At 36.0% G+C, this 26853-nt stretch overlaps 1 protein-coding gene across 2 annotated transcripts in view; it reads left to right on the forward strand.

The window, feature by feature from the left end:
- rapgef4a (Rap guanine nucleotide exchange factor 4a) overlaps positions 1 to 26853 on the forward strand; it is a 55592-nt gene that overhangs the window by 24653 nt on the left and 4086 nt on the right. The window contains exons 5-25 of one of the 2 annotated variants that reach the window (XM_059342954.1): positions 1209 to 1281; positions 6730 to 6794; positions 10022 to 10072; positions 10186 to 10292; positions 11107 to 11228; positions 11328 to 11511; positions 11596 to 11680; positions 12346 to 12406; positions 12890 to 12966; positions 13064 to 13210; positions 16574 to 16689; positions 18168 to 18253; positions 18615 to 18693; positions 18797 to 18947; positions 20497 to 20585; positions 20747 to 20777; positions 20914 to 20992; positions 22021 to 22167; positions 24469 to 24566; positions 25343 to 25468; positions 25600 to 25778. In XM_059342954.1, the coding sequence (XP_059198937.1) occupies positions 1209 to 1281; positions 6730 to 6794; positions 10022 to 10072; positions 10186 to 10292; positions 11107 to 11228; positions 11328 to 11511; positions 11596 to 11680; positions 12346 to 12406; positions 12890 to 12966; positions 13064 to 13210; positions 16574 to 16689; positions 18168 to 18253; positions 18615 to 18693; positions 18797 to 18947; positions 20497 to 20585; positions 20747 to 20777; positions 20914 to 20992; positions 22021 to 22167; positions 24469 to 24566; positions 25343 to 25468; positions 25600 to 25778 (2153 nt within the window). Of the gene's footprint in view, positions 1 to 1208; positions 1282 to 6729; positions 6795 to 10021; positions 10073 to 10185; positions 10293 to 11106; positions 11229 to 11327; positions 11512 to 11595; positions 11681 to 12345; positions 12407 to 12889; positions 12967 to 13063; positions 13211 to 16573; positions 16690 to 18167; positions 18254 to 18614; positions 18694 to 18796; positions 18948 to 20496; positions 20586 to 20746; positions 20778 to 20885; positions 20993 to 22020; positions 22168 to 24468; positions 24567 to 25342; positions 25469 to 25599; positions 25779 to 26853 lie in introns of both variants that reach the window. The other variant, XM_059342955.1, reaches the window with a different exon arrangement.

A 26853-nucleotide genomic window follows, 5' to 3' on the forward strand; every position in this document is an offset into this window, starting at 1 on the left:
ATATTGACCAAAGTCGCACAATAATGCAAACAAACTAATAGATTGAGGCAGCGATAGACCAGAAAGTCCTGTGATCTGTGAGGCAAAATTACTGTTTTTGTCAATGGACTCTGGTGGCTTTGAAGAGAGGATTGAAAACAGCTTCAGTTCCCTGTCACCAGCTCCTGAAAGAGCTGTTACAGCAAGGTAGAGTTGTGAAAAGATCGTGAATGAAACATAAACTGATATTGATTTTCAAACTGGGGATGTGCCAACTGCCATCTCCTGTAGGTAATACACTCAGGATGGACAAGTACCTCATATAAGCTCACTTTCTATTATATATTATTGTTATATTGGTACTTATACTAACATAAACTGATGGTGATTCGGCCCTGTAGAACCTCAGTGTGAGCAGTTTGATGAAAAAGGCAAAAATCCGAGTATTTATCTAAAGTACCAGCTGTGAATGTCAGCTGTTGAGTTACAGCACGTTAACCTCACACTCTCTTGGCCATGGGACATTACCTTGGCCTTCCACGGCCAAGATGATAAAGTGATGCGACACAAGGACAAAGATTTCTTTATCCAGTAATAAAACGGCTTTTGTCTTCTTATTGAAACATAATGAAATCACATTGCAAGGTGATATGCTTGCATTTTTTTATTCTGTGGTAGGGCTGGGCGATATACCGATATAAAAAATATATTGATATATTTTTTAATGTGATATCGAATTAAACCATATCGCGTATATTGATATAGTTTAAAAAAATACTTACTAGGGTTTGTCATATTTAGTCTTTTGTAATGTTTGTCATTCTTTTCTTATCTAAATATATTTATTTCAGAAAAAGATTGGACTATTTTATTTCATAGGCTATTTTTATTTAAGATAGGTTTTTATTTAAATGTGCACTTTATGGAGCGTTGATTTAAAAAAAAAGAAGGTACGCCTGTTGTTATATAGTATTTATGCTCACTTAGGCTAAATAAACGGTTTCAATAAAACTACTTTGACTGAACATTTGCTCTCATTTTGTAATAAAAATATCGGGATATATATCATATATCGATATTCAGCCTAAATATATCGTGATATGACATTTGATATATATCGCCCAGCCTGATTCTGTGGATTAAATCACACATCGCTGTAAAATAGACAATGTTTGTCAGCTGTTGACTGCTATGACTGATTTGCTCTTGTACTTTCTTTATTTTTATAGAAATATCATCAGTGCATGGCTGGCCTACTCGCCCCACCCTATGGAGTGATGGAAAGCGGCTGTAGTGCTGACAGTAAGTCGCCCTAAGTTATTGTTCACATTTTTCTGAGTGGTTTATGCTAAGCTATCACACATTTATTATTCACAAGTTTGCCAAGTTAATACAACAACTAAAAAGTAACTGTGACACTGTCCGTGGGAGATTTGAAAGCATTATTTGAAATTTGAACTATATTTGATGTAACAAGATCTTCAAGACAGTATACAGTCATGGAAAAAAATATTATACCAACCTTGTTTTCTAAATTTAAGAGATGATATCTAGCCATTTTCCATGATTTCTTGATAATGATTTTGGTTGTTATCAATAAAACCATGGAAAATATCTAGAAATCAGCTCTATAATTGAACTCTTATGAGCTATTTTTGTTTTTATCATTATATTTGTCCAAACAAATGTACCTTTAGTTGTACCAGGCATTAAAATGAACAAATGCAATAAAGAAAACCAGCCGTAAGTCAAACCAATGATGCTCTTCTCATGTCCAGTTTCAAACCCAGACAAATCATTAAAAATGAGTGTAGTAGGAGAGCAGGGCAACCTGACCTTAAACAATTCAAGACAATATTTGATTGTAAAAGATTACAACGCAGGAGCTCCCAAATGTTCAAACAAATCATTTTGGTAAGATGTTCAGTGATGGTGGGTGGTCAGGTGAGGCCCGTGGGTCAGGGGCGGGGGTCAAAGGGCACAGATGACCCCTGCCCAGAGGGGGCATCTCAATAAATTAGAATATGATGGAAAAGTCCATTTCCAGTAGTTCAAGTCAAATGGCCCCAACCAAGTATTGAGTCATACAGATGTACATACTTTTCAGCTGCCAAAATTCTTTTTAAAATTGAGGCAAATATACTTTTTAAAATTTGTCTTTTGTTATATTAAAACATGTTTGAGACAATTCATTTTAGGTCTTCATTAAATGTAAGCCATAATCTTTATAATTAGAAGAAATTAAATAAATGATGGCATGAAATGTTTCATTCCATGTGTAATGGATCTATATAATGCATTATTTCCACTTTCTGAATTGAATTACTGACATAAATAAACTTTTCTATGATATTCTAATTTATTGTGATGCACCTGTAAATGTTTGTGGTTGACCCTTGAATGGGATCAAGTGCAACAAACTACTTACTGAATTACATCACTAACAATACAACTTATAAGTAGTTACCATAGTTACATGATAAATAAAATTGTTATCATTTAAACATATTTTGGCTTGTCGTCTAATACTCTGCCCGGGGGTCAGATGTGCAGAAGGTGATGCTAACACATAAGAAAAAACCTTGAAAAAATATTTAAATTGTATTTGAAGTTTTGTATGCAGCGTCTTGTTTAGTGTAAGAATGTATCAGATAAAATTGCTGTTTGAAGTAAATGGCTTTACTTTATAAATAATCCCAGAACTAACTCTTTGATTTTGTTAGTATAATGTGATTTCACAGCCTTTAGGCTTTTTTAGTGTAATATACCATAGATCATCTTATGTTGTACAATATATAACATTACTTTTGCCTGCCTAACTCCATTACTGCCTGACTGTCCTTCATACTCTCGCATTGTGACAAAGGCTGAGACTTTAATTTCTGCTTTCCTGTTGCAAGTTAACTCAATATTGACTTTGCTTTGCTCAAACAGAGCACTTAACTTGTTTCAAAGTCATGTACCATAAACATGATCGACAGCAGTGAGAAAACCCAGAGAGTCTCTGGGCTTACTGGCAGCTGTATGTTGTAATGTATTTTTTTTAAAGAGGCCATAAATGATGGACATATTTTAAAGAAAATGTTTCTCTGGTTTCTGTTACAATCAAAAAGGAATTTATTGACTTCTGTAGCCATTTTTATGCTGCTTTTAGTTGATGTGTCTGCTTTGGTATTCATCACTGTGGAGCAACACAGTAAGAGCAGCACTCTTGAGTATTTTACTGTAGTATACAGTGCAGTACTTAGGGCTTTACAGTATGTACTCTATGCATGAATACACCATAAGAGAAATCACACGAGCATCAAGCAGCTGGAGGCTGATGCACTCTGCTGTACTGTACATCAACAGCAGCTTAGTGCTTCTGTAACTGTAGCGCTGAAGTCGAATGAATAAAACATATTTTAAATAGTTTTCTTTGTTACAACAACGCTGCGCTTTTACAGCACTTTGGTGCAGTCAGGTGCAGCTTCTAGAGTCAGCATTGTTTCATTCAGTCACTCTCTACCTGAGAACCTTTAAAGCACACTCGTTTTTCACGAGTTACTCAATAAAACAAAACACTTTGCTCCCAACTCTGACATTCTTGTGATACTCAAACCAAAACCAGATCTTTACCATCAAATTTAATTCTAAGATTTCTTGTCATCATCATCATTTCAACCAATCAATCAATCTGACCTTATTTGTATATCACTTTTCATACAAGAGAAATATAACAAAAAGCACTTCACATAAAAAAGGAAAGTTATGAGATTTAATAAAAAAAAAAAGTCTAAACACTTTAAATTGATCATGCTTTGGTGTTAAATTTCAACTAAAGCTGGCAGCTAAATGTAGTGAAGTAAAAAGTACTCTAAAAGGTAGAGTGTAGATAATGTAGAGAGAAAATGTGGTGAAGTATAAAGTTATATAGTTGGGTAATATTGTACTCAGCTAACTATTTCAGTTAAATCCTTAATTCTTAAGTAAAAGTACTAATACCACACTGCAGAATAACTCCACTACAAGTAAAAGTCCTGCATTCAAAACTTACTTAAGTAAAAGTACAAAAGTACCAGCATCAAAATGTACTTAAAGTATCAAAGTAAAAGTACTTCTTATGCAGAATGGACCCACTCAGATTGTTTTATACATACATATTATTGGATTATTATTATTGATGCTTTATATAAGTAGAATTTAAATTTTCTCAAGGTAGGGCTCATTTTAATACTGCACTGAGGTCAATCTAAACACTTTAAATTTATCATGTTTTTATGATAAATCTTCACCTGAAAAGTAACTAAAGATGTCAGCTACATGTAGTGGAGTAGAAAGTATACATAGATTGCAGAGATAAGCATAAATTATAAAATGGAAATACTGAAGTAAAGTACCTCAAACTTGATGCATCTCTCGTGTGTTTACTGAATACTTAATTTCTATTTGTGCGGTTGAATTGATGTGACAGTTGAATTAGCAACGTGATGTCACATGGAGCAGCGCGGCAGCATCACAAACAAAATGATTGACAGCTGTGTTAACTTCTTAAAAACAAACAATAAACAAGCACAGATTCTGAACAGACCCACAGCTTATAAATAGAAATAGAAAGATGACTGACACCAAATTGAAACTCTTCTTCTAATAGGCTATAATCGCTGTTTTATAATAACAATATATGTAAAGATGATGTGTAAACAATGTGATAACCTACAGATAATTATCAGGACCAAACAGACACAATTAATGACTAACTAGTGAACATAGTGAAACATTTAGTAGCTAACGTGCCAGATATTTTTATTAGGAGTTGATGCAAAAGGAAAAAAAACACCCTTATTTACAACAAACATGAAGTCCCTTTGGGTAGAGCTGTAACAGTACAGTGTCACAGTATTGTAGAAATGGTCCACACTATGTCCTGCTTGGTTCATACATGCTTGTAAAGTGTTTATGGGTTTATGGGATTCAGCTCTGAGTGATTGTAGAGAAGTGACTTATCATTGGTTGCAACTAATGCTTCACACAGCCCTTCTCATCAGTGAAAGCTGAGGTTCACCTGAGAGAAATTATTCAATTCTGGACACCTTTTCAGTAAAAAATAAAGATTTAAAAAAATGTATAACATTTGCTTGACAGATTCTGACAACTAGTTCAACATTTTTGTATGTAATTACTCAAGCAATGAAATGAGGACTATTAGTTTTATATGGAATGACTATTCAGCATTCACAAGTATAGTTAATTTTGACTGACATGACATAAGCAATGATAAAGTTGTAAAAAGAAACTGCTACTATGATGAGCACAAATGACTAAATGTTGTGGAGGTTGAACTAACGGTTGTGCAAATATTAATATTGATGTGAGAAATGCACTAAAGTGACTGAGAAAAAATTTAAAAACTTTTACTAAAAAAATGGCAACCGATCTGATTTTGACAGCAGTTCACCCACTTTTCTTTTTTTACATTTGTATCACACTCTTTTTTTGGACATTGTTTGCCCAGTGGTTAGGTGGTCCAACACATATTATGCAACACTGAGGTAACAAGAGTAAAACCTTTACAGCAAAGAACATTTACAAGCTACATTAAGAGAAATGACACGGTTATACAGTTAAAGTTATACGGATACAGATATGATTTCCTCCTGAAGCATAATGTTACACTTTAAGCCATGTTCCACTTTCTATGTATTCTGTGGATTGAGTATCTGTTTTGTGGTATCAGCAGTCTAAGAATAGCTTTTCCCTTCAGAGTTTTTCCCTGCAGATACAGTTGTGACTGAGCAGCTCTGACTGATTATGCTATTTGTTCCGAAGGGGAACTGTAACAGCTTAAAGCTCCTAACAGAGAAGAAAACCACACCCTGCAAACTCTCTGCAGGACGCTCACATTTCCTCTTTGGTTTCCAGTTTTCTTTTAATGTTATCACTCTGCTGCCAGTGTACAGAAACAATTTAGAGTAATAAAGTCCGTTATCATGTTTATTTAAGGAGATATGTAAATGAGAAAGAATCAATATAAATTTGTTAGGAAAAGCTATTCCCTCATTTTCCCAAAAACAAGCACATGGAAGCTTAAATTATTTAATAAGTCAGAACATTAATTGAAATAATTTAAGATTATGTGAGTTTATGTGTAAAATAGTGAATGGTATTAGATTAAATTGCAGACTGATATAGTTATGAACAGTGGTAGAAGGGAACTAAATTAATTTACTTTTATTTCTTCAGGATAAGATTTGACACTGTATATAATATAAAAAAATGTTTACAAATTTTTTTGGAAGTTAGTTATCTTTTGTGGTTCACCTAAACAAGATTGTTTTGCCAAAAAAACATATTTGAGGAGGACATATGTACAAGAGGAGAATGAGGACAAAACTTTTCAAGAAAATACAAAAAGCACATGCAGCAAAGTATTTTATACTTTAAAGTTAATTTATGGTGTTTTACAGTCACACTAAATGTGTTTCTTTATATAGTACAGTATCTTATTTGTATTTAGTCACTTCAGTGAGCTTTGCACATTCACAGTTAAATGCACCTCATTGTTTATGTGTTTACGACAGGAAACTTTACTCATTGGCATATTTGCTTTATGCTTTATGCATGTTCCTGTTTTTTCCCCAACACGTGGACCTGCAGGCTCTGCACTGCACATCTCCTCTGGGGTTCGTTAGAGAATCGGACTTTCTTCTCAATGATCTCTCACACATTCCAGGTCACTTAATGAATATACTCTCTGTTTCCTCCCAACAGGAATGCCGGACAAAGAGAACATAAGCAACAACTCGTATGTTTCAGTCTCCAAGCATCAGAATAAGGTAGTTTTCATAAAACACGTGAACTATTTCTATGATTTATTGTTGCCACATGTTATGAAAGACGGAGAGTGACAGATATGATTTCGGCTTGTTCCTGTCGAGCAGAGTGTTACTGTAAGTGAACTGTTTGGCACTTAAACCCAGAGGCAATAACTCATCCTGTGCTCCTGTTCCGTCTCCTGACGTAACGGCATCCTTTACTCGCCTCTCAAACAGAGGATGGAAAAGAGCGTGGAATGTGAAGTTTGTTTAAAATCTCTCTAAATATAAACAAGATGACTGAAGGGTTTGTCTCCATCCGTAACAGTTCCTGTCCCACCTTTCTCCTGTTTTCGTTTCCTGACTGCTGGGTTGATAACGTGGCAGATTTATGGTGCCCCCTGTGTTCTGTTTCTACCTAGAGTTTAGTCACAAATTTTAAATAAAGTAAACAAAAGTACTCTCATGCAGATGATAAATACTAGATGCTGAGCAGGAGAACACGTCCACTCACTAGATAATAATCCAGTTAACATATATGTGTGTATATATATATATATATATATAAGTTTTATTGAATCCCATTGATTCCATTCCATCAAGCTTTTCTCATGCAAATCTTCAAAATGTGGATAGAAACTCATTGATGGAAACACGACTATTGGCAGGGGATGAAAATATATATATATATATATATATATATATATATATATATATATATATATATATATACATACATACATATATATATATATATACACATATATATATATATTCTTTTCTTGGGGGTAAAATAAAAAGATAGATAGATAGATAGATAGATAGATAGATAGATAGATAGATAGATAGATAGATAGATAGATAGATAGATAGATAGATAGATTGATTGATTGATTGATTGATTGATTGATTGATTGATTGATTGATTTGTGACTGTCACCAGTACAATTAAATTTGTAAACATGCTCCCCAGTCAGTGCGAATCCCATAAAAATAAATAAAATCCCTAAATATTTAAAATAACTAAAATGCCAGAAGGTAATAAAAAAATAGATAAAACTTAATAATAAATAAAAAATAGAAGCAGCATTCATACCGACATTCTTTTTGTTATTGCACAACCATGATCACAAAAACTTTTGTCATTTTTTTTGTTGGTTAATTCTTTGTCTCGCAGTTAGAAAAAACTGTTCTTGAACCTGTTTGTCCTTGTTTTTATGGATCTTTGTCTTATCATATCTTATCTCAATAGGAACTTAATCTCATGTGTGGAATCAGTTTTTTTATTGCAACATGGTCACAGGAATGTTCTGTTAATTAACATAGTTTGTTTTCTTTTCATGTGGCAAACAAACAGCTCAAATTTACTTTAACATCTACACGGTTGCCCATATAGTTGGAATAATCTTGTTTTCAGACACAATCCTCTATTAATTGTGATTTCATTTTCATTGTGTTATGTCTAGAATAGATTGATTTGTTTTGAGAAGTTTTGAGAAGATATACACTTTATCTGAAAATAATAAACCACATTGTCACAATCATTTCATGGAAAGAGGTAGAAAATATTTTATTCTAACTTCATGAGCGACCGTGTACATAACACAGCTGAGGCTAACCTGTTAATTACCCATGAATTGTCACATTTGTGTTACATTAGTCAAATTAGGTTTATGGCAAATAGCCACAGATGCTAAAAAATACTTTTTTTTGGCTGCAATAGCTGTAGTCAAAATCACAAGTTCTTCTTTCCTTTATTTATTTCTCGAGGAATCATTGAGGGCAAGCCCTCATTTACAATGATGTGGAGAGTACAGAGAAAACACAATGAAGAACAAACAGCACAGACAAACACATGAAAAACATTAAAAACAATTGCAGTGAAATGGTTATTGGTTATCATAGTTTTAAACTGTCCCATAGTTTTAATTGTGTTGAGTTTGAGTGAATGTTGTAAGATGTTCCAGGTAGATGCAGCAGTAAAACTGAAAGCAGTTTTTCCAAAGTCAGTATTTGTCCGGGGAACATTGAGCATTAAGCATCACTAGAGCATGTTGGATAATTACTATATGACCAGTTTAATAAAGTGCTGAGGTATGGTGGCATGTCGCCTATCAAGACTTAATAAATGAAAAGGAACCAGTTTATGTCTCATCTCACGGATAAAGGTGCCCATCACACCTTGTTTTATAGGATGCAATGATGGGTGGAGTAACTGTCACCAGTGATAAACAGAGTCCAGTGAGGTGAGAGTGGAGGCAGAACATGTCTATAGATATCATCAGCATGATACAGAACTGATAAAAAGACAGCCTGAATGATCCTTTTCCTACAGATAAGAGGGAAGTTTGCTTTGTTTCTGTATAAGTATTCAATTTTTTGTTTCAATTTACTTGTAAGTGTGTCAATATAATATTTGAATGTGCGTTTTTGATCTAACCAGACACCCAGGTATTTGTACTGTGAAACCCTTTCAATGCTGTTAAAGTTGTAATATGTAGACCATCTTCTGCAATATGTCTGGCTCTTGAGAATATCATGTATTTGGTTTTGTCTGAGTTTACTTTGTTTGTTTTGCTTTTTAAAAAAAAAATCAGGTATAGACATGATGACTGTCAAGAATAAATCACATTGTCACAATCATTTCATGGAAAGAGGTAAATATTCCAACTTCATGGGCGACCGTGTATAAATAATAAGCATGAAAGCCCAGCTTCTGTAGGCACTGAGTGGACTAATTTCCTTGTAAATAAATCATGAACTTTAAGCCTTCACATAAATGCACGAGTTACTCTGCTGAGGCGTGCAGAATGCACTTTAAATGTCACAGCCCTGCAGCCCACCCCATAGCTCCAGTGGGGAAAAATAAACAAAAACACATTTCCATACAGTAATTTACAATATCTTTGCAAACAAAAGCAACCGTCAAAAGAGTGTGTTAGGAGAGTATCATATTAACAGAGCTGCAATATAGAAAGCCATAAGTTAAATTAAAGTTGACAGCTAATGTCAGCTGTGAGTCAGTGAGGGAGACTTCCTGTGGCTCCCAGTGAGAGGAAAAACACTCAACTTGTCTGACATGTTTTTGTTCCCCTGATGTCTATTATTGCCGCTTACTGGATTGTTTTTTCCTGCAACAAACCATATTATTTCACCCGATTTCTGTGATGTTGAGCTTCAGTTTCATTGTCATCTATGATGTCTTTTATTTCACTTCCTCTTATATTTTCTTTCATTTTATTTTGCAGAAGTCATTCATTGAAAGTCCAGCCAAATCCCACCTTAAATGCATTTCTCAGGTAGTAAACTCAATCAACCTTGTGCATGTAGGGTCCAAGTATTACCTGTTTATATGTGGCAGGACGCAGCAGGACTCTACTCGGCTGAGATTTAACTCATTTCTTCTGTGCAGGTTCCCTCTGAGAAGATCCTGCGGGCGGGGAAGATTCTCCGTAACGCCATCCTCTCCAGGGCGCCACACATGATCCGAGACAGGAAGTACCATTTGAAGACCTACAGGTTAGTCGGCCTCTTGAGTCTTTGATATTTGTGTATCTTTAAATTCATCTCAAAGCTGCTCTTAATATCAGGTTAAGGTCAAAGGGTGAATAAGCGTTTGATTACACTTCTACAGTCTTTCAGTTACTGTTTGTTTCCTGACTCTGTTTTTGCTTTTTAACCCTTCTGTGTTCCTTTTTGACCCAAAATAATTTTCATCATATTTTTATTATAGGTTAACTTTCCTAGAATTCCTTGAAATGTTCAGCATATGTGCCCCTCTGCATTCCTTATAGATAAAATAAATTTCAACTTTCTTCATCACCCCTTGGTATTTATGGTATATATTTATATTATTTAATCACCTTTTATGGCAACTCTCTGTTAACAGTTTAGTTAACCCTCCTGTTATGCGGGTCAAATTGACCCATTGAAGTTAAAATAGTTTTGTTTGTTTTTTAAGAAGAAAAAAAATTGTAATAAAACATTGTATTGTATTGTATTGTATTGTTCATAAAAAGAGTTTTAACACGCATTTTATGAAAAATGAGTGAATTATCCTCATTGAACCTGATCTGTGAGAGGAAAAGAACACCATTGCACTAAATATTAATTTAATTGGTTAGTAATTAAGTTATTAATAATATATAAACAATTTTTGGGGAGGATTTTGGGAGTTTCTGACACTTTTGGATAATTAAACATGCCCCGGGTCAAACTGACCGACGAACATTATTGCTGTTCCTGAGAAATGAACATAACAGGAGGGTGAAACAAAAAAAGTCACATTCCATTAATAAAATCTGACTATGTAGACCTTTCCTGTCGTCCCCAGGCAGTGCTGCGTGGGGACAGAGTTGGTTGACTGGCAGATGCAGCAGAGCTCATGCATCCACTCTCGTATCCAGGCTGTGGGCATGTGGCAGGTGCTGCTGGAAGAAGGTGTTCTCAACCACGGTGAGCTGCGTGTGACCTGTGTGTCCACACCACACGTACGTGGGAAGCCGTGATTTTGAAATAAATCCCTGCTGTCTGTTTGTGTTGTTGTTGACGCAGTGGACCAGGAGCTGAGCTTCCAGGACAAGTACCTCTTCTACCGCTTCCTGGATGACGAGCAGGAAGACGCCCCTTTACCCGGCGAGGAGGAGAGGAAGGAGAGCCAAGAGGAGCTGCAGGACACCCTGCTGCTCCTCTCACAGATCGGACCTGACGCCCACATGAGGATGATCCTGAGGAAACAGTACGGCTATAAAGCAGCAATCTCTGAATAAAATGAATCAGTGGGATGATGTTATGATTCCATTTAATATTTCCTGTTTTTCAGTCCGTCTGAAAGAATATCAGATGATTTGGAGATCATTTATGAGGAGCTGCTCCACATAAAGGCTTTATCTCATCTATCCACCACTGTGAGTGCAGATTATTTTTATTTTATGGCCAAATGAACTATAATGTCACTATGCAAATATATAAAGATGCAATGTGTAAGATGGCAAGGTTTTCAGTTCAACGAGTAAATTATTAAATTCTTGCACAAGATGAAATGCTGCCCCCTATGGTTTTTTGAGCTTGTGGCCAAAAAATACATCCTAAAAATTCTTGTAGTAAAACCATGTTCGAGCCTGTAAACTGCACACACACCTGTCCACCTGTGTAGTCAATTCAGCACTGATGACCTATTACTTATAAACAACTGAATGCATGTTAAAATTATTAATTTGCATTGCTACATTACATAGTTTATATATTTTTTTTTTTATGCACATTGGAAAGACCTTCATTTAAATACATTTTAAATTTTAAATTTTCTTTCTTTTTTTTTAAATGAAAGACATAGTTGTTTTTTTTTTTTTTTTTTAAATGGGTCAATTTGACCTGCAACCGTAGAGGAGGGTTAAAAAGTAAGTTATGTAACAATTTTCACAAACTGCAAAAATCTTTTTATGCTGATGAGGTATATTAACCAGCAGGAGAGTAAACTTCATGGTTCTTCTCTTTCCCTGTTGAACTTTTGAGTGAAGGGAATTTGTGTCAGTGTTGATCTTCCTGAGCTATAAATCTTTCTCCTCTGCAGGTGAAGAGAGAACTGGCAGGAGTGCTGATCTTTGAGTCTCATGCAAAGGCAGGAACAGTGTGTAAGTAATACAGCTGTAATGATTATTCAGTGGACTGAAAGTTAATATATTTATAAATAAAATATGAATCGGTTAAGTTATTTTTCATGCGAAAATGGTAGAAAATGCTACTTTCAGCCCCTCAAATATAGATACTTTTTGTTTTTCTGTTTTATTATATCCAAATTAATATCTTTGGGTTTTGAAATGACAAAACAAGACTTTTAAAGGCATCATCTTTGATTTTGAGCAACTGGGAAGGACATTTTTTCACTATTTTCTGACTTTTTATAGACTAAACAATTGATGAATCTAGAAAATAATCCGCAGATTAATCAATCAATGTAATTGTTATTGTATCTCTAATGCAAGAAAACAAGTAAACATGACTGTTTTCTCAAAAAAATATTTTGATGTTATGTTAAATATTATAAAAGCATTACAGGATATAGGATATAGGATATATCAGACCACCAAAGCTTTTCTTTGCTTCTCTTCTCTCAGTGTTCAGTCAGGGGGAGGAGGGCACATCATGGTACATTATTTTGAAGGGCTCAGTCAATGTCGTCATCTATGGAAAGGTTGGTATTACTCAAGAGGAGTTCACATTAGTCATAAAAATAATAAGATGTGATGTTTGTGATTATTGGCCAGTAACTGAGCCGTGCTGTCTCTCAGGGTGTTGTTTGCACTCTTCATGAGGGAGACGACTTTGGAAAGCTTGCTCTTGTCAACGACGCCCCCCGAGCTGCTTCCATCGTCCTGCGAGAGGACAACTGTCACTTCCTAAGAGTCGACAAGGAGGACTTCAACAGGATTCTGAGCGTGAGTTTCTGTTGATGCTGTTACAGTGACATATAAAGTTTCTCAGTCACTTCAGTGCATTTCTCACATCTCTGTTAACATTTGCACAACAGTTAGTTCAACCTCCACAACATTTAGTCATTCGTGCTCATCATAGTAGCAGTTTCTCATTCCTTCCAACAAATTACAAATGCTTTTGGACAGTCATCAATTGCTTTCATACAACTCTGCTGTAACTTTATCATTTGCTTATGTCATGTCAGTCAAAATTAACTAAACTTGTGAATTCTGGATAGTCATTCCATATAAAACTAATAGTCCTAATTTTATTGCTTGAGTTATTACATACAAAAATGTTGAACTAGTTGTCAAAATCTGTCAAGCAAATTTTATACATTTTTTAAAATCTTTATTTTTTTTACTGAAAAGGTGTCCAGAATTGAACAATTTCTCTCAGGTGAACCTCAGCTTTCACTGATGAGACTGATGAAGGGCTGTGTGAAGCATTAGTTGCAACCAATGATAAGCCACTTCTCTACAATCACTCAGAGCTGAATCCCATAAACCCATAAACACTTTACAAGCGTGTATGAACCAAGCAGGACATAGTGTGGACCATTTCTACAACACTGTGAAACTGTACTGTCACAGCTCTACCCAAAGGAACTTTATGTTTGTTGGAAATAAGGGTGGCTTTCTCTCCTTTTGCACAATGCTGTAAACAAATTAGAATTGAAAAGAGCATATGCAATAAAAAATGTGAAACATACATATTCAGTGTGTTGTACACAGTTACCTCACTAAATACAGTAATGTGTAACTTTACTGTAGTGTAAATGGCTGTGTAAATAGTTTATAGTGCTGTCTTGAGCATTTTCAGGAAGCGTCACCAAGATCTGACTTTCTTGCATTGGAAAACATTTACAGAGTAAACTGTCATAATGAAAACATGACAGAGCCATTTGACTATTTTGTTCATAAACATGGTGTCAGGACTTTTCATCTTGATGACACTGACACTTTCATTTACATGAATACTTGCTTTTGAGGAATGAGCTATTACTCCATTTTAAACAAGTGACACGCTTTTGCAGGTTATCAACTAGGTTTTGCAGTTTGTACTAATTGTTTTGAGAAATGTATTAACTGTTGTGCAAATGTTAATAGTGATGTCAGAAATGCACCAAAGTGACTGAGAAAAACTGTAAAAAACCAACAACTCTATTGCCCCCTGTTGGCAAAGCTTCAGTAATGCAGCCATAAAAGTTATTAAATGTGTCCTTTGAGATTAAGCCCTCTGTACCCATTAACCTAGCCATCTAAATATAAAATATGGTGGTAATAACTTGTGTTACTTCGAGCTGGGGATAAAAAGCACATTTGGGGTTAATTAAATTTCAAACAAACTTGCTGTGTGATAAACTTCCATCTGGAAGTTCTGATGCCATCATGAAACTTCTCTTAAGGCTGAAATACAACAGCAGAGATTTAACAGTATGAATGTAAATGAATGTGATGCTCCAGTAGCTGTTATGCAATAATATAAGGAACCCAGTAACAATGAATTAAAAAAAGCAAAATCCACCTGAAATGGCTTGAATATGTAAAATAAATATGTTACCATTAACTAATCAGCCTGTACAGTTTCAACATTTGTTTTTCCTTGAGTCAAAATCACTGTCTGACAGCATCACAAACCTTTTCTGTATTGGCTCTTTACTAAAGAACAATCGGTCATTTTTGACATTTTGGGCTGTTTCGCTTCCATAACATGTCTTCTAGAGCAGTAGTTCTCAACCTTTTTGAGTCGCGACCCCCAATTTAACATGCATGTTGTCCGCGACCCCCGCTCACTGAACAGAATCTCACACGCAGAGTTCAGATCATACAAACTCAGTTGATATGACGTATTTTGGACAAATAATGACGCAGACAACAACTAAAAACAGTCAGCTTCAAGCCAGAGACTCCTTGTAAAGTAATAACTTGCTACTTTGGCATTTGTCAGAAAAGACTCAGAAGTACCCAAAAAAGAATCAAATTGACCACAAAATGACACAAAATGATCAAAAAAAGACACAAATTGACCAAAAATGACACAAAATGACCAAAAAAAAGACACAAAATGGCCCAAAAAAGAAACAAAATGACCAAAAAAAGACACAAAATGACTGAAAAAGACACAAACTGACCACAAAATTGTAAAAAAAAAAGACACAAAATGACCAAAAAAGTATTATTATATGTATTATTTATTTATGGAGTTTTTAAAACAGATATCTAAAATTCCCTGTGTACCTTTGACTCAAATATGTCAACAAAATTAAGGATGATTTTGGAGCTGGCTTTATCCAATGTCCTGTTCTGTCCTGTTCTGTTCAGAAAATGTATTCTTATTAGCACATGTTTACTGGAGCATTTTGGTGTTTTTCAACCTGGACCATATTTTACCATGTTTTCCTGTATAAGTGAATAAAGGGGAGAATTGGTTGAAAACAAAATTGGTCAAATTGGTCCAGTACTGAGGGAGAAAGCTGCAGCAGGCAGTAAAAAGCTGTAATGTAATGTGAGGGAACAACGGCACAGTGCCAATGTACATCTGCTAAAAATGCTGATTTTAGCCTCTGACAGCTCAGATTATTATAATAAGTCTCAGGATTTTGCATTCTTCATAATTCAGGAAGACAAAAGCATTAATTTTTGAAACTTGAACCATTGTTGGCTCCACAGAAAGAGTTTGTAAACACTGACTTCTCGCGAAAAGTTAGCCAACCTGTTACCTCACCAGGGCTGTAATACTGGATGTTTGCAAGAATAACAGAGAAATAATCCACTTCCTTGGAAAAATGTTGAGAATTTAGTTTTTTTTTCATCTTTATTTTATTGCATATGAAGAAACAATCCCCACACTAGACACTAGACTGTGTTAAGACCTACAAAATACTTTTTGGCATCATTGCAGTGTCAGGAGCTGTTTAAGCCTCCTGCATGCTGCGGCGGCGAGCGTGGCTGTGTGCTGACTCCACACCGTACAGGCCGACTAATCCACTCTGCTCAGTGACCAGGGCTCAGTGTCATGCCTCTGTCTCTGCTGCAGGGAGCATGACTGACGGCTGACGACTATTCAGAGAAGAGCAGAGAAGAGCCAAACCTCTCTGCAGTTTAAAGATGATTGTGTGATTGTGTAAACATCAGTTTATGACGTGCTATTCTCATCATTTTGGAAGAGACGGCTCACGTTTACTAAAACAGAAATAAGCTCAGATAGAACACCACGTTCTAAATAAACGTGGTGAATTCATTGTCAGCTCACACACTGTACGGCTCATACTGTGTATTAAAATGCATAACTTATGTGCATGCACCGCGTGTGTTTGTGTGAAGGACGTGGAGGCCAACACGGTGCGTCTGAAGGAGCACGGTCAGGACGTTCTGGTGTTGGAGAAGTGTCTCAGCAGCAGCCGAACCTCCAGCCACGGAGCCTCATCCTCACATTACAAGTAAATGTACCCACAATCCACTGCACTGCACTTCACAATGCAAACGTTGGCTGCAGCTCAGCTCGCAGTATCCAGGACATCCTTTGTCTACTGGAAACAGATAAGATAAGATACACTTTATTTATCTCGCAGTGCGGAAATTTAGTTGTCACAGCAGCTCAAGATACAGACACAGTCATGGAAAAAATTATTAGACCATTGTTTTTTTTTTCATTTTCTTGTTTATTTAATGCCTGGTACAACTAAAGGTACATTTGTTTGGACAAATAAAATGATAGCAACAAAAATAGCCCAGAGCTTAATTTAAGAGCTGATATCCAGCCATTTTCCATGGTTTTCTTAATAATAACCAAAATCATTATCAAGAAAACCATGGAAAATGGCTGGATATCAGCTCTTAAATTAAGCTCTGGGCTATTTTTGTTGCTATCATTATATTTGTTCAAACAAATGCACCTTTAGTTGTACCAGGCAGTAAAATGAACAAGAAATTGAAGAAATGGTCTAATATTTTTTTCCATGGCTGTAGTTTAATTATTTTGAAAGGCTGAATAATATAAAACAGCTTGATAATGTCATATTTAGCAAATGTTACCCAAAAAGGAGTAAACTGTATTTGTTAGTGTCTATTTTAAGCAGTGGATTAATACATATTTAGTGCTTAACTGATATCTTATGTTGTTTGTTGCATTGACTCAGAATTAACTACAGTGCCCAGGTTCACTGTAATTAAGGAACTTGTTCCCCAGTGAAAAATGTGGCTATTTTATGTGTAAAAACAGATTGTTGACACTAAGAAAAACATAAAATATCCCCAGCCTTATCCAGTTTTCAAAAGAAATTTTCAGTGTGACCAGCAGATTGAAATGCTTCCCGACTGTGCAGCACAGAGCGATCCTGTGCACTGCAGCCAACGAGCGTTATCTTAATGGAGGCATCTGTCACTGCACCACAGTCGCTGTAATATAGAGAGACACATTAATGGTAATGATGGCCCTGGCCCCTGGGGGAAAAAGAAGGCCTGGCAAGTCACAATTACTTGTTCGGGGTCGCCCTCTAATCAACTCGGCTCCTCACAAATGAGAGTGTCAAGACTGAGGGGAGGACACGACGCGTCTCGTGCAGCTCCCTCTTGTGATGCTGTTAGCGAGTAATGAAAACAACCGAGGCTGGATTGTGTTGATTCTCCTCCACACAGAAGATGCCCTTACATTTTTATTTGGCTTCCCTGACAGCTCTTAGCCCAGACTCCCCTTCACCTTCAGCCGGGCCGAGTGCCCGTGATTGAAAATAGGATTGTTATCAAATGAAGCAATCACACACACACATACTGACACACACACACACACACACACACACACACACACACACACATTGAAGTAAGACAAATCAGTCGAGGGCCACGGAGGTGTCACGGAGCATTAAGAGCCACTGTTTCTTGATTAGTGAAGGGTGTGTTTAATGCTGTGTTGCTCCAGATACAAGGTAATGTCGGGGACTCCGGAGAAGATTTTGGAGCACCTCCTCGAAATGATGCGATTGGATTCTCAATTCACAGAGTCAGGTACTGCTCAGCATGCAGCGTTCAGCATGTCAGATTAGTGCCATCTTAATACAATCTATCAGTATGATGATCATTTACTGTGAAGGGGTTTTTCTTCTGTGCAGTGGATTTATTCTCTCTCTGTTTCTCTCCTCTGTCCTCCGCCTGCTGCTCTGCACTGACCTGTTTGTTCTCATCTATAATTAGCCACACGTCACAGAGCTGATCTAATTACTGTCGCTTGTGTGGATACATATGGTTTTCATTTTTGCCTGCAGAGGTGACAGAGACAGCGCCATGCAGGATCAAGGCCTGATCAAGGCTCTTTGATCCGCTCTAACGCAGGTGTTTGACATAAGCCTCTCTTTTTTTTTTGTCACAGACTCGGCCTTAGATGACTTTGTACTCATGCACAAAGTCTTCATCCCAAACAGTCAGCTGTGTCCGGTGTTGATGGCCCAATATCCTTTCAGCGCTATCTTACGTAATACGGTTGCATGTGTTGAAAAAAACCCTTCCTTCTCTGTTCTGCTTGCATAGTTTTGATCTTTAACTGCTGTGCACCTACCATGCCCAGGCCTCTCAGGGCTCTGAGCAGGAGAAACTCGACTACACGTTTAACAACAAGCGCAGGGTGATCCGCCTGGTGATGCAGTGGGCTGCTGTACATGGGGAGCAACTGCAGGAGGAGGATGTCTCTGTGGCCTTCCTAGAGGTCAGCATATATAGCTATGAGGAACATTGTAACCACTGGTATATACAGTGGTCCTGAGAGCTCACAGCGCTGCAGCTTAAGAAAACACATGCAAATACACAAAACACAAGCAAACTGAGAAAACATCTTCATCAATTTGACAACACAAGCGCAGCATTTAGAAAATTGGCTGCAAAGACTACAACACAACAGAAGTGTTTCCAGAGGACACTTATAAGTGATGCACACGTCTGGACACGCTTGTGATATTATCAAGTTTTTTCAAGATAATGATAATTTTGTTATAGCGGCCGATCGATATCGTGCTAACGTTAGCGGTTGATCATATTGCGCTAGCGTTAGCGGGCTAGCAAGACCAAAACCAACTCGGTGTTGTTGAGAGACCAACTGAAACGTGTATCATTCATTTATATGTATTATTTGTATTTTGAACTGCAATGTGATTGATATGGGCTAACACTATATATCACATTATAAAATGAAAATATCATTATCATGGAATATATACATTTTTTTAAAATTTATATCGTTATAACGTGAAATTATTATAATCTTGAAATAACTTGATAATATCACAAGCGTGTCCAGACGTGTGCATCACTTTTAAGTGTCTTCTGGAAACACTTCTGTTGTGTTGTGGTCTTTGCAGCGCGTTTTCTAAATGCTGCTCTTGTGTTGTCAAATTCATGAAGATGTTTTCCTCAATTGGCTTGTGTTTTGTGTATTTGCATGAGTTTTCTTAAGTTACAGCGTTGTGAGCTCGCAGGGCCACTGTAGGTATAAGTATTGATACAGAATAATAACCATAATAAAGCTGTAGAATGTAAAGTAAGTGTTGTGGTAACAGCACAGCTACATGCAACAATTCAACACTCAGTCGGGACATTTTTGTTATCCAGACAGTCAGACCCTTAAGGATAAAAATGTCCCCATTGAAACCCATTAAAACGACAATTTTCTGAACCCTGGTCATTACAGCATAAAACCATCCATTCTGTTTTTAGCAGGCTTTCTATCTCAGCTTTCTCACTTTAAAGTGTGAGTCATGTTTGACCTATGTTTTCTTGGGTTATTGCTGCTGTATTACTGCAGCGTTTGATGCAGTGCATTAAAATCAATGTTTCTCCCCAATCACTGACAAATCCTAGACTAAGAAAAAAAACATCCACTGACCAACTGTCTTTCGATTGATTTTTCTTCTTCTTTTAATTTACATCAGCAAACAAACACCTGCTCCAGATGTACATTTATAAACACCTGATCAGAGTGGATAGTTCTCAGCGATAAAACAGATTTATGTCTTCTTTGGTTTGGGGAATATGAATGACTCTTATTAAATATTTCCAACATGATATAATATATGCACAGTTGCACTGACTGTTAATCTGGTTTATTCTAATCAGCTGCCCTAAGCAATAAGACTGGAGATGAATATTGGCTGCATCTCTTCTTCGATTTCTTTTAATGATATTACTCCAGAAGTTATACTGAATGGATATGTTACATTTGGTTTACTTGTTATTTATTCAGAGCTTGTTGTGTTTTGCAGGAGTTTCTCATGGCGGTATCTAATGATGCCAAAGTGATTCCAGCCCTCAGGGATCAACTAACAGAGCTGGAGAGAAGTTTGAAGCAAAAGTAAGTGAATCTGTTTGCTGGTTTTGTTTTGTTTTATCATTTTGTATGACCACGATCTTCCTGCACATAATTAGAAAGTAATGGGAAGCCTGAACTGGTGGATGAATAAACATACTGTACGTACCTTCAGCTTAATTGCTTCTCATTGGTTCACGTTTTAGCACTGAAGATGCCAGAGTGTCACAGAAAAAGGTAAGATACCAACTCTTCTACTGCCACGTATTAGGGTTGTTGTTGGTATTATACATTAATTACACACCCGGATAGTTGATGTGTAGATTTTGTTGTATTGTGTGAAAGTTTCATGATGCTTGACTCTGTTAAACAGCACAAAGTTCTACTGCGGCAGTTCAGTATGGGAGACGAGAAGCTGCAGAAGCGTCAGCCGATCAAGAGCAATGATGAAAGTGAGTAATATATATTTAGCAATGACTTAACATCATTAAGTAGACAAACACTCACACCTGTTGGTTTTAAGGTTGGTGATTTACCTTCACTTTACAGTTTTTATTCATCACATCTAGGTTAGCACTATTATAAGAAAATATTCCCTATTTGAAAAGAGAATTGATTGATTTTTATTTTGAACATGTAAAAGTCATTAAAAACATTAAAAATAGGATAAGATAAAAGTGAAATGAAAAGAAATATCCAATGAGAGAAAAAAATGAGAAAAAATAAAATGAAAGTAAACAAGAACAGGTCAAACCTGTACATGCAACAACTCAGTTGTTCATTTCTCTTCACAGATTAAATTAAATCATACATGTTCAATAAAAGTGTAAATAAGGTGTAAATCAAGATGGAATGGCATCAATTGAAGACAGCGCCACAGAAAAATATGAAAATGAGGATTATCTGAAAGAGGGACAGGTTTATCAAACCGTATTGCACAAATGTAATGAGAAAAAAAATATGAGAGAATGGAGTGAAATAGAAGAAAATAGATGAAAATATAGCATGTAAAAAGAGGATTTTTGTGTGGCTCAGTAGCATTACCTGCTAATGATTACCAATAGAAACGACACACCCAGTTCAGATTCCCTTTGTTGGAATGCGGATTTTATTTTTGAACACGAGAAGATGACTCACCGGCATACTTTACTGCTTTCGCTTTCACACACGTGTACATATTTGTTTGCATAAGGTTTATCAAGGTCAGTCCTCATTGAATGGAAGCTTTAACCTGGTGAAGCCTTTTTGCTGCAAGACTTCTTAAAATAAAGTTGTGTGTTGTTTCATTTAGGTAAAACTATGTAGGACAATGATTATTTGAATGTTTTTCCTTGTGAATCATCCCATGGCCTCTCACATTTACCCAGTGACCCTGGAACTATTGCATTAATCCGACTGCCTCCAACTTTCCAGCACTGTTTTCCGCTCCTTCTTTCCTTCCTGCTGACAGTCCCATATTTGCTCTGATTCATGCCTTCAGTTCTGTTCAAAGTCTACTGCTGCGACCACACCTACACAACGATCCGCGTCCCCGTGGCTGCCTCAGTCAGGGAGGTCATCGGTGCTGTGGCCGACAAGCTGGGGTCAGCGGAGGACCTGCTCCTGGTCAACCTCAGTTCGTCGGGAGGTGAGAGCGGCGGCAGCTACATGTTAATCAAATGATTGGAATCGGCACGAGGGAGAGCCCGAGCGGAGTGATATACTAATGAATCCCTGGGTGATTTAGTGAGGAATTATCTTCCTTTTGTGGGCTGTGAATGGCAGCTGCAGTAGGTGCTAAAGAATGGCTTTTAAAGCCGCTCGAGAAAAACCTGAGCTCAGTTTTCAACACGAGGCTGTTGGTGTCAGCGGCTGCTCCGAACTGTGCTGATGTTCCATCGTCTCTGCCAGAACGCTCCAAACTCACACCTGACCTCGCACTTTCCTTATCAAAGTCCAGTAAACAGATATTATTATCATCATACAGCTTGTATACTGTATCTCAAACCAGTGGACTTTAGCTTGGCAAGGAAAGGCTGCCGCTCGCTTTTACATACAGTAAAGCAAGAGAGAGCTCAAGTCAAACTAATAATATAATATGTACAGGATAATCAGAATCAGAATCGGAATCAGAATTACTTTCATAATCTCCAGGGGGAAATTGCTTTCGTTACAGAGACTCCAGTGTGAAAATATTAATATTATATTATATATATATATATATGTATATATATATATATTATATTAAAATATTAATTATGAGATAATAAATTAAATTAAATAAGAATAAAGAGCTAAAACAAATATACAATTTGTATACAAAGTATATACAATATACACACATAATATAATATATACAGTCATGGAAAAATTATTAGAACACCCTTGTTTTCTTCATTTTCTTGTTCATTTTAATGCCTGCTACAACTAAAGGTACATTTGTTTGGACAAATTTTATGATGAAAACAAAAATAGCGTTAATAGTTAAATTTAAGATCATGGTTTTCTTCATAATAACCAAAATCATTATCAAGAAAACTATGGAAATGTCTAGATATCATCTCTTAAATTAAACTCATGAGTTATTTTGTTGTTATCATTATATTTGTCCAAACAAATGTACCTCTAGTTGTAGCAGGCATTAAAATAAACAACAAATTGAAGAAAAAGGGTGGTCTAATAATTTTTTCCATGACTTTATTCTGGGGCTGTCCAGCTCTTAAACCCTTTTGGGAGAGTGTACAAAGAACTATCAGAGAATTCACCTGCCTATCCTTCTATCTGGGGAATATGGAAAAAATGACAGATATCTTTTGAAAATCTTTATGGCAGCTTGTAAAAAGGCCATAACAAGGCGATTACTATGTAGGGAACCTCACACTATTCACCAATGGGTGGCCATGATTAAAAACATTCAAAGTATGGAATGTATGACATGTAGGCGAAGACTGCAAAATGTGACTGATGTCTTCTGCGGAAAATGGGACACATACCTCACACAAGGAGGTGATAACTTGTCTTGCACTTGATACGCTGTGATTAGTGAAAACAATGATAATACCGCAATAGTCTACTCGTACCCACATTTAAGTTTGATTGTTTGTTGCTGTTTGTTTTTTAAGTATATTTTTGTCGGTTTGTTTAGTTTTTCTGTATTTTCTCTGTATTAATTACTTTAACCAGCCTAATTAGGAGGCTATAAAGTATATGATATTATAACTAATAATAATGATAATAATAATTGTAACTTGGGTGTACCGTACACAATTCAATTTTTTTTTTTTTTTTTTCACAATTGTATTTTACATTGGAGTACCTATTTATTGCTGCGGTACTGTCTGTATTCTGTTTGCACAAAATTTTGGAAAAATAGTTTAAAATATATATATATATATATATACATAGCATGACAGTTTACTATTGTAAAGTATTGTTTTGGGAAAATCTGTTTTGATATAATTTATGTGAATTTTTTAGACATATATTAGACGTATTGAGAAAAATCAGGTTGTAGCTTACCAAACTCAAAAAGGTGACTTTATAAAAAAATGTTCCCTACCTGTTCCTAATCCTCTTTCATAAGCTAATGTTGCTGGGAATGTCTTAGTTTTGAGATTAGTTTAACAAATGGTACAAAGTTGGACATTTTGACCTGATAGTGGCACTGGATGAAAAGTAATCGGATCATCAAAGTCTGTAAGATTCATCTGCTGGGAACCATGAATATCTAGAACATTATTAATCCGTTGAATAGTTACTGAGATTTTTCTATCCTCACCAAAGCACGAGTCCTCACTTTGTCATGTGATTTGGTTGTAATCCTCTTGTTGTTTTATAGAAGGATCTAACATAACATTAAATTCAGGGCGTGAAACATTTTCTGTATAATGACAAATACAAAGTCAAATATTTTCTAACTCTTGTTTGTTATGTTTTTTGTGTTTTTCAGAGAAAGTAATCTTCAAGCCCAATGATGTTTCAGTGTTCTCCACTCTCAGCATAAACGGACGGCTGTTTGCCTGCCGGAGGGATCAGCTGGATTCTTTGGTGGGTTAATCTCTAATTACACAGCACATTGTCATCATATAAAAGCCTTCCCTGAAACCTGATGACTGGCTGTACAACCCTGAAATCTGTTTCTCTAAACACATACCATGATTTCCCATTAATTCATAAACTATAGCTTTTAAGAAACCTTTTTTTTTTTTTTTTAGATCTTTACATGTGAATGTTTTCAAACGACTGTATTTACTCTTTTAAGAAGCTTAACTGCCTTCTGGTCTTAGCATTTCTTTTTTTTAATATATATATTTTAATGAATTTTGGCTTGTTTTTATGTCACAAAATGTCAAATGCCTGTGTTGATCTTAGCATCATTTTTGTACATTACACAACATGAATTCCTGAAACAGTAGATGCAATGATAATCAAATATACAGCTGCATCTCAATAAATTAGAATATCATAGAAAAGTTTATTCATGTCAGTAATTCAATTCAAAAAGTGGAAATAACACATTATATAGATCCATTACACACAGAATGTAAATTAAATTTATTTAATTTCTTCTAATTATCATGATTATGGCTTACATTTAATGAAGACCTAAAATTCAGTGTCTCAAAAAAACAGTGAATATTACAAAAGACCAACTTAAAAAGTATGTTTAATATGTAAATGTTGACCTTTGAAAAGTTTGTCCATCTATATGACTCAATACTTGGTTGGGGCTGTTTGACTTGAACTACTGGAAATGGACTTTTCCATGATATTCTAATGTATTGAGATGCACCTGTAAAAGGCTGTTATTTTTTATTTTCTAGACCCCTTTACCCGAGCAGGAGGGTCCCTCCACAGGGCTGTTGTCCAGCTTTGAGTTAATGAGCTCTAAGGACGTGGCGTACCACATGACCTCCTATGACTGGGAGCTTTTCCACTGTGTTCATGAGGTATGACTGTGAGACCAGGTGCCATGACACATTCATTACCAGTCCACCTGTTTTATAGCTACAACACAAAGTAAAGATAATTTGGTTTAGTTTCCTTTCCACAAGAAATGTTTCTCTTTGTTGTCCAACAGCATGAACTCATCTACCACACATTTGGGAGGCAAAACCTCAAGAAAACCACCGTGAACCTGGACCTGTTCCTGAGGAGGTTCAATGAGATTCAGTTCTGGGTGATCACAGAGATGTGTCTGTGTTCCCAGCTCAGCAAGAGGGTGCAGCTTCTCAAGAAATTCATCAAGATTGCTGCACAGTTAGTGGACCTAGTTTCTCTTTCATTTCTGCTCTACTTGTCCTGTGTCTCAATTCAGATACTTCTGTTAGCTCACTTCCATGCAGTAAACTGTGTGCCAGGGCTTTCAATTAGTCAAAAATTACATTTGAGTAGTCCTTTTCAAAAAAACATACATATGAACAATTGGAAAATCTTAGGGCAAACCAATTATGCTTGTATTTCACTGTAAACATGTATTTTAAAAGAACTACATGCCTACATATTACAATGTCCTATAACCAACTAAACAACTTAATTTAAAGTAAGAATTGAGCCCCAATCATACTTGTTGCCTAACTAGCCTCTAAATTAGTCAGATTTGAAAACCTATTATCCAAGATGGTGACCTCTGAGTGTGAGAAGTGTTCAGCCCGCCACACTCAACTTTTTGACCGTTATGAGTTCATTATCTGAGTACTCAAAGTGGTGGGAGAAGTATTCAGATCCCTTACTTAAAGTAAAAGTACTAGTACCGCACTGTGAAGTTACTCAACTACAAGTCAAAGTCCTGCATTCAAAACTTACTTCAGTAAAAGTACAAAAGTATCAGCAACAAAATGTACTTAAAGTATAAGTAAAAGTACTTGTTATGCAGAATAGCCACACTCAGATTGTTAAAGATATTCTAAATCAGATTATTTGTATTGATGCATTTATTTAAGCAGCATTTTACTGTTATCCAGATAGGACAATTTTAACTACTTACTATACTTTTATGTGGTTTACTTTATAAACGTGTAATCCGTTTAAAGTTATGGTATTTTTTCATGTTGAATCTGAAAAGTAACTAAAGCTGGCAGCTAAATGTAGTGGAGTAAAAAGTATGATATTTGCTCCTAAGTACAGTACTTGAGTAAATGCACTTAGTTACCTTTCACCACTGGTACTCAGAGTGCACATTATTATGCCAAACTTGTCAGCATGGATGCACTTAAATAGCAAGTGTTAGTACATGTGGGAGCCAAGTTATATTAATCTTAGTCTAGTTTAATAAATAAGAACAGACTGTTAAGTTAATTGAAATACATAAGGGATTTCACGTTAAAGTTAAAAT

The sequence above is a fragment of the Centropristis striata genome, chromosome 10, assembly GCF_030273125.1.
Source record: "Centropristis striata isolate RG_2023a ecotype Rhode Island chromosome 10, C.striata_1.0, whole genome shotgun sequence".
Lineage (NCBI taxonomy): Eukaryota > Metazoa > Chordata > Actinopteri > Perciformes > Serranidae > Centropristis > Centropristis striata.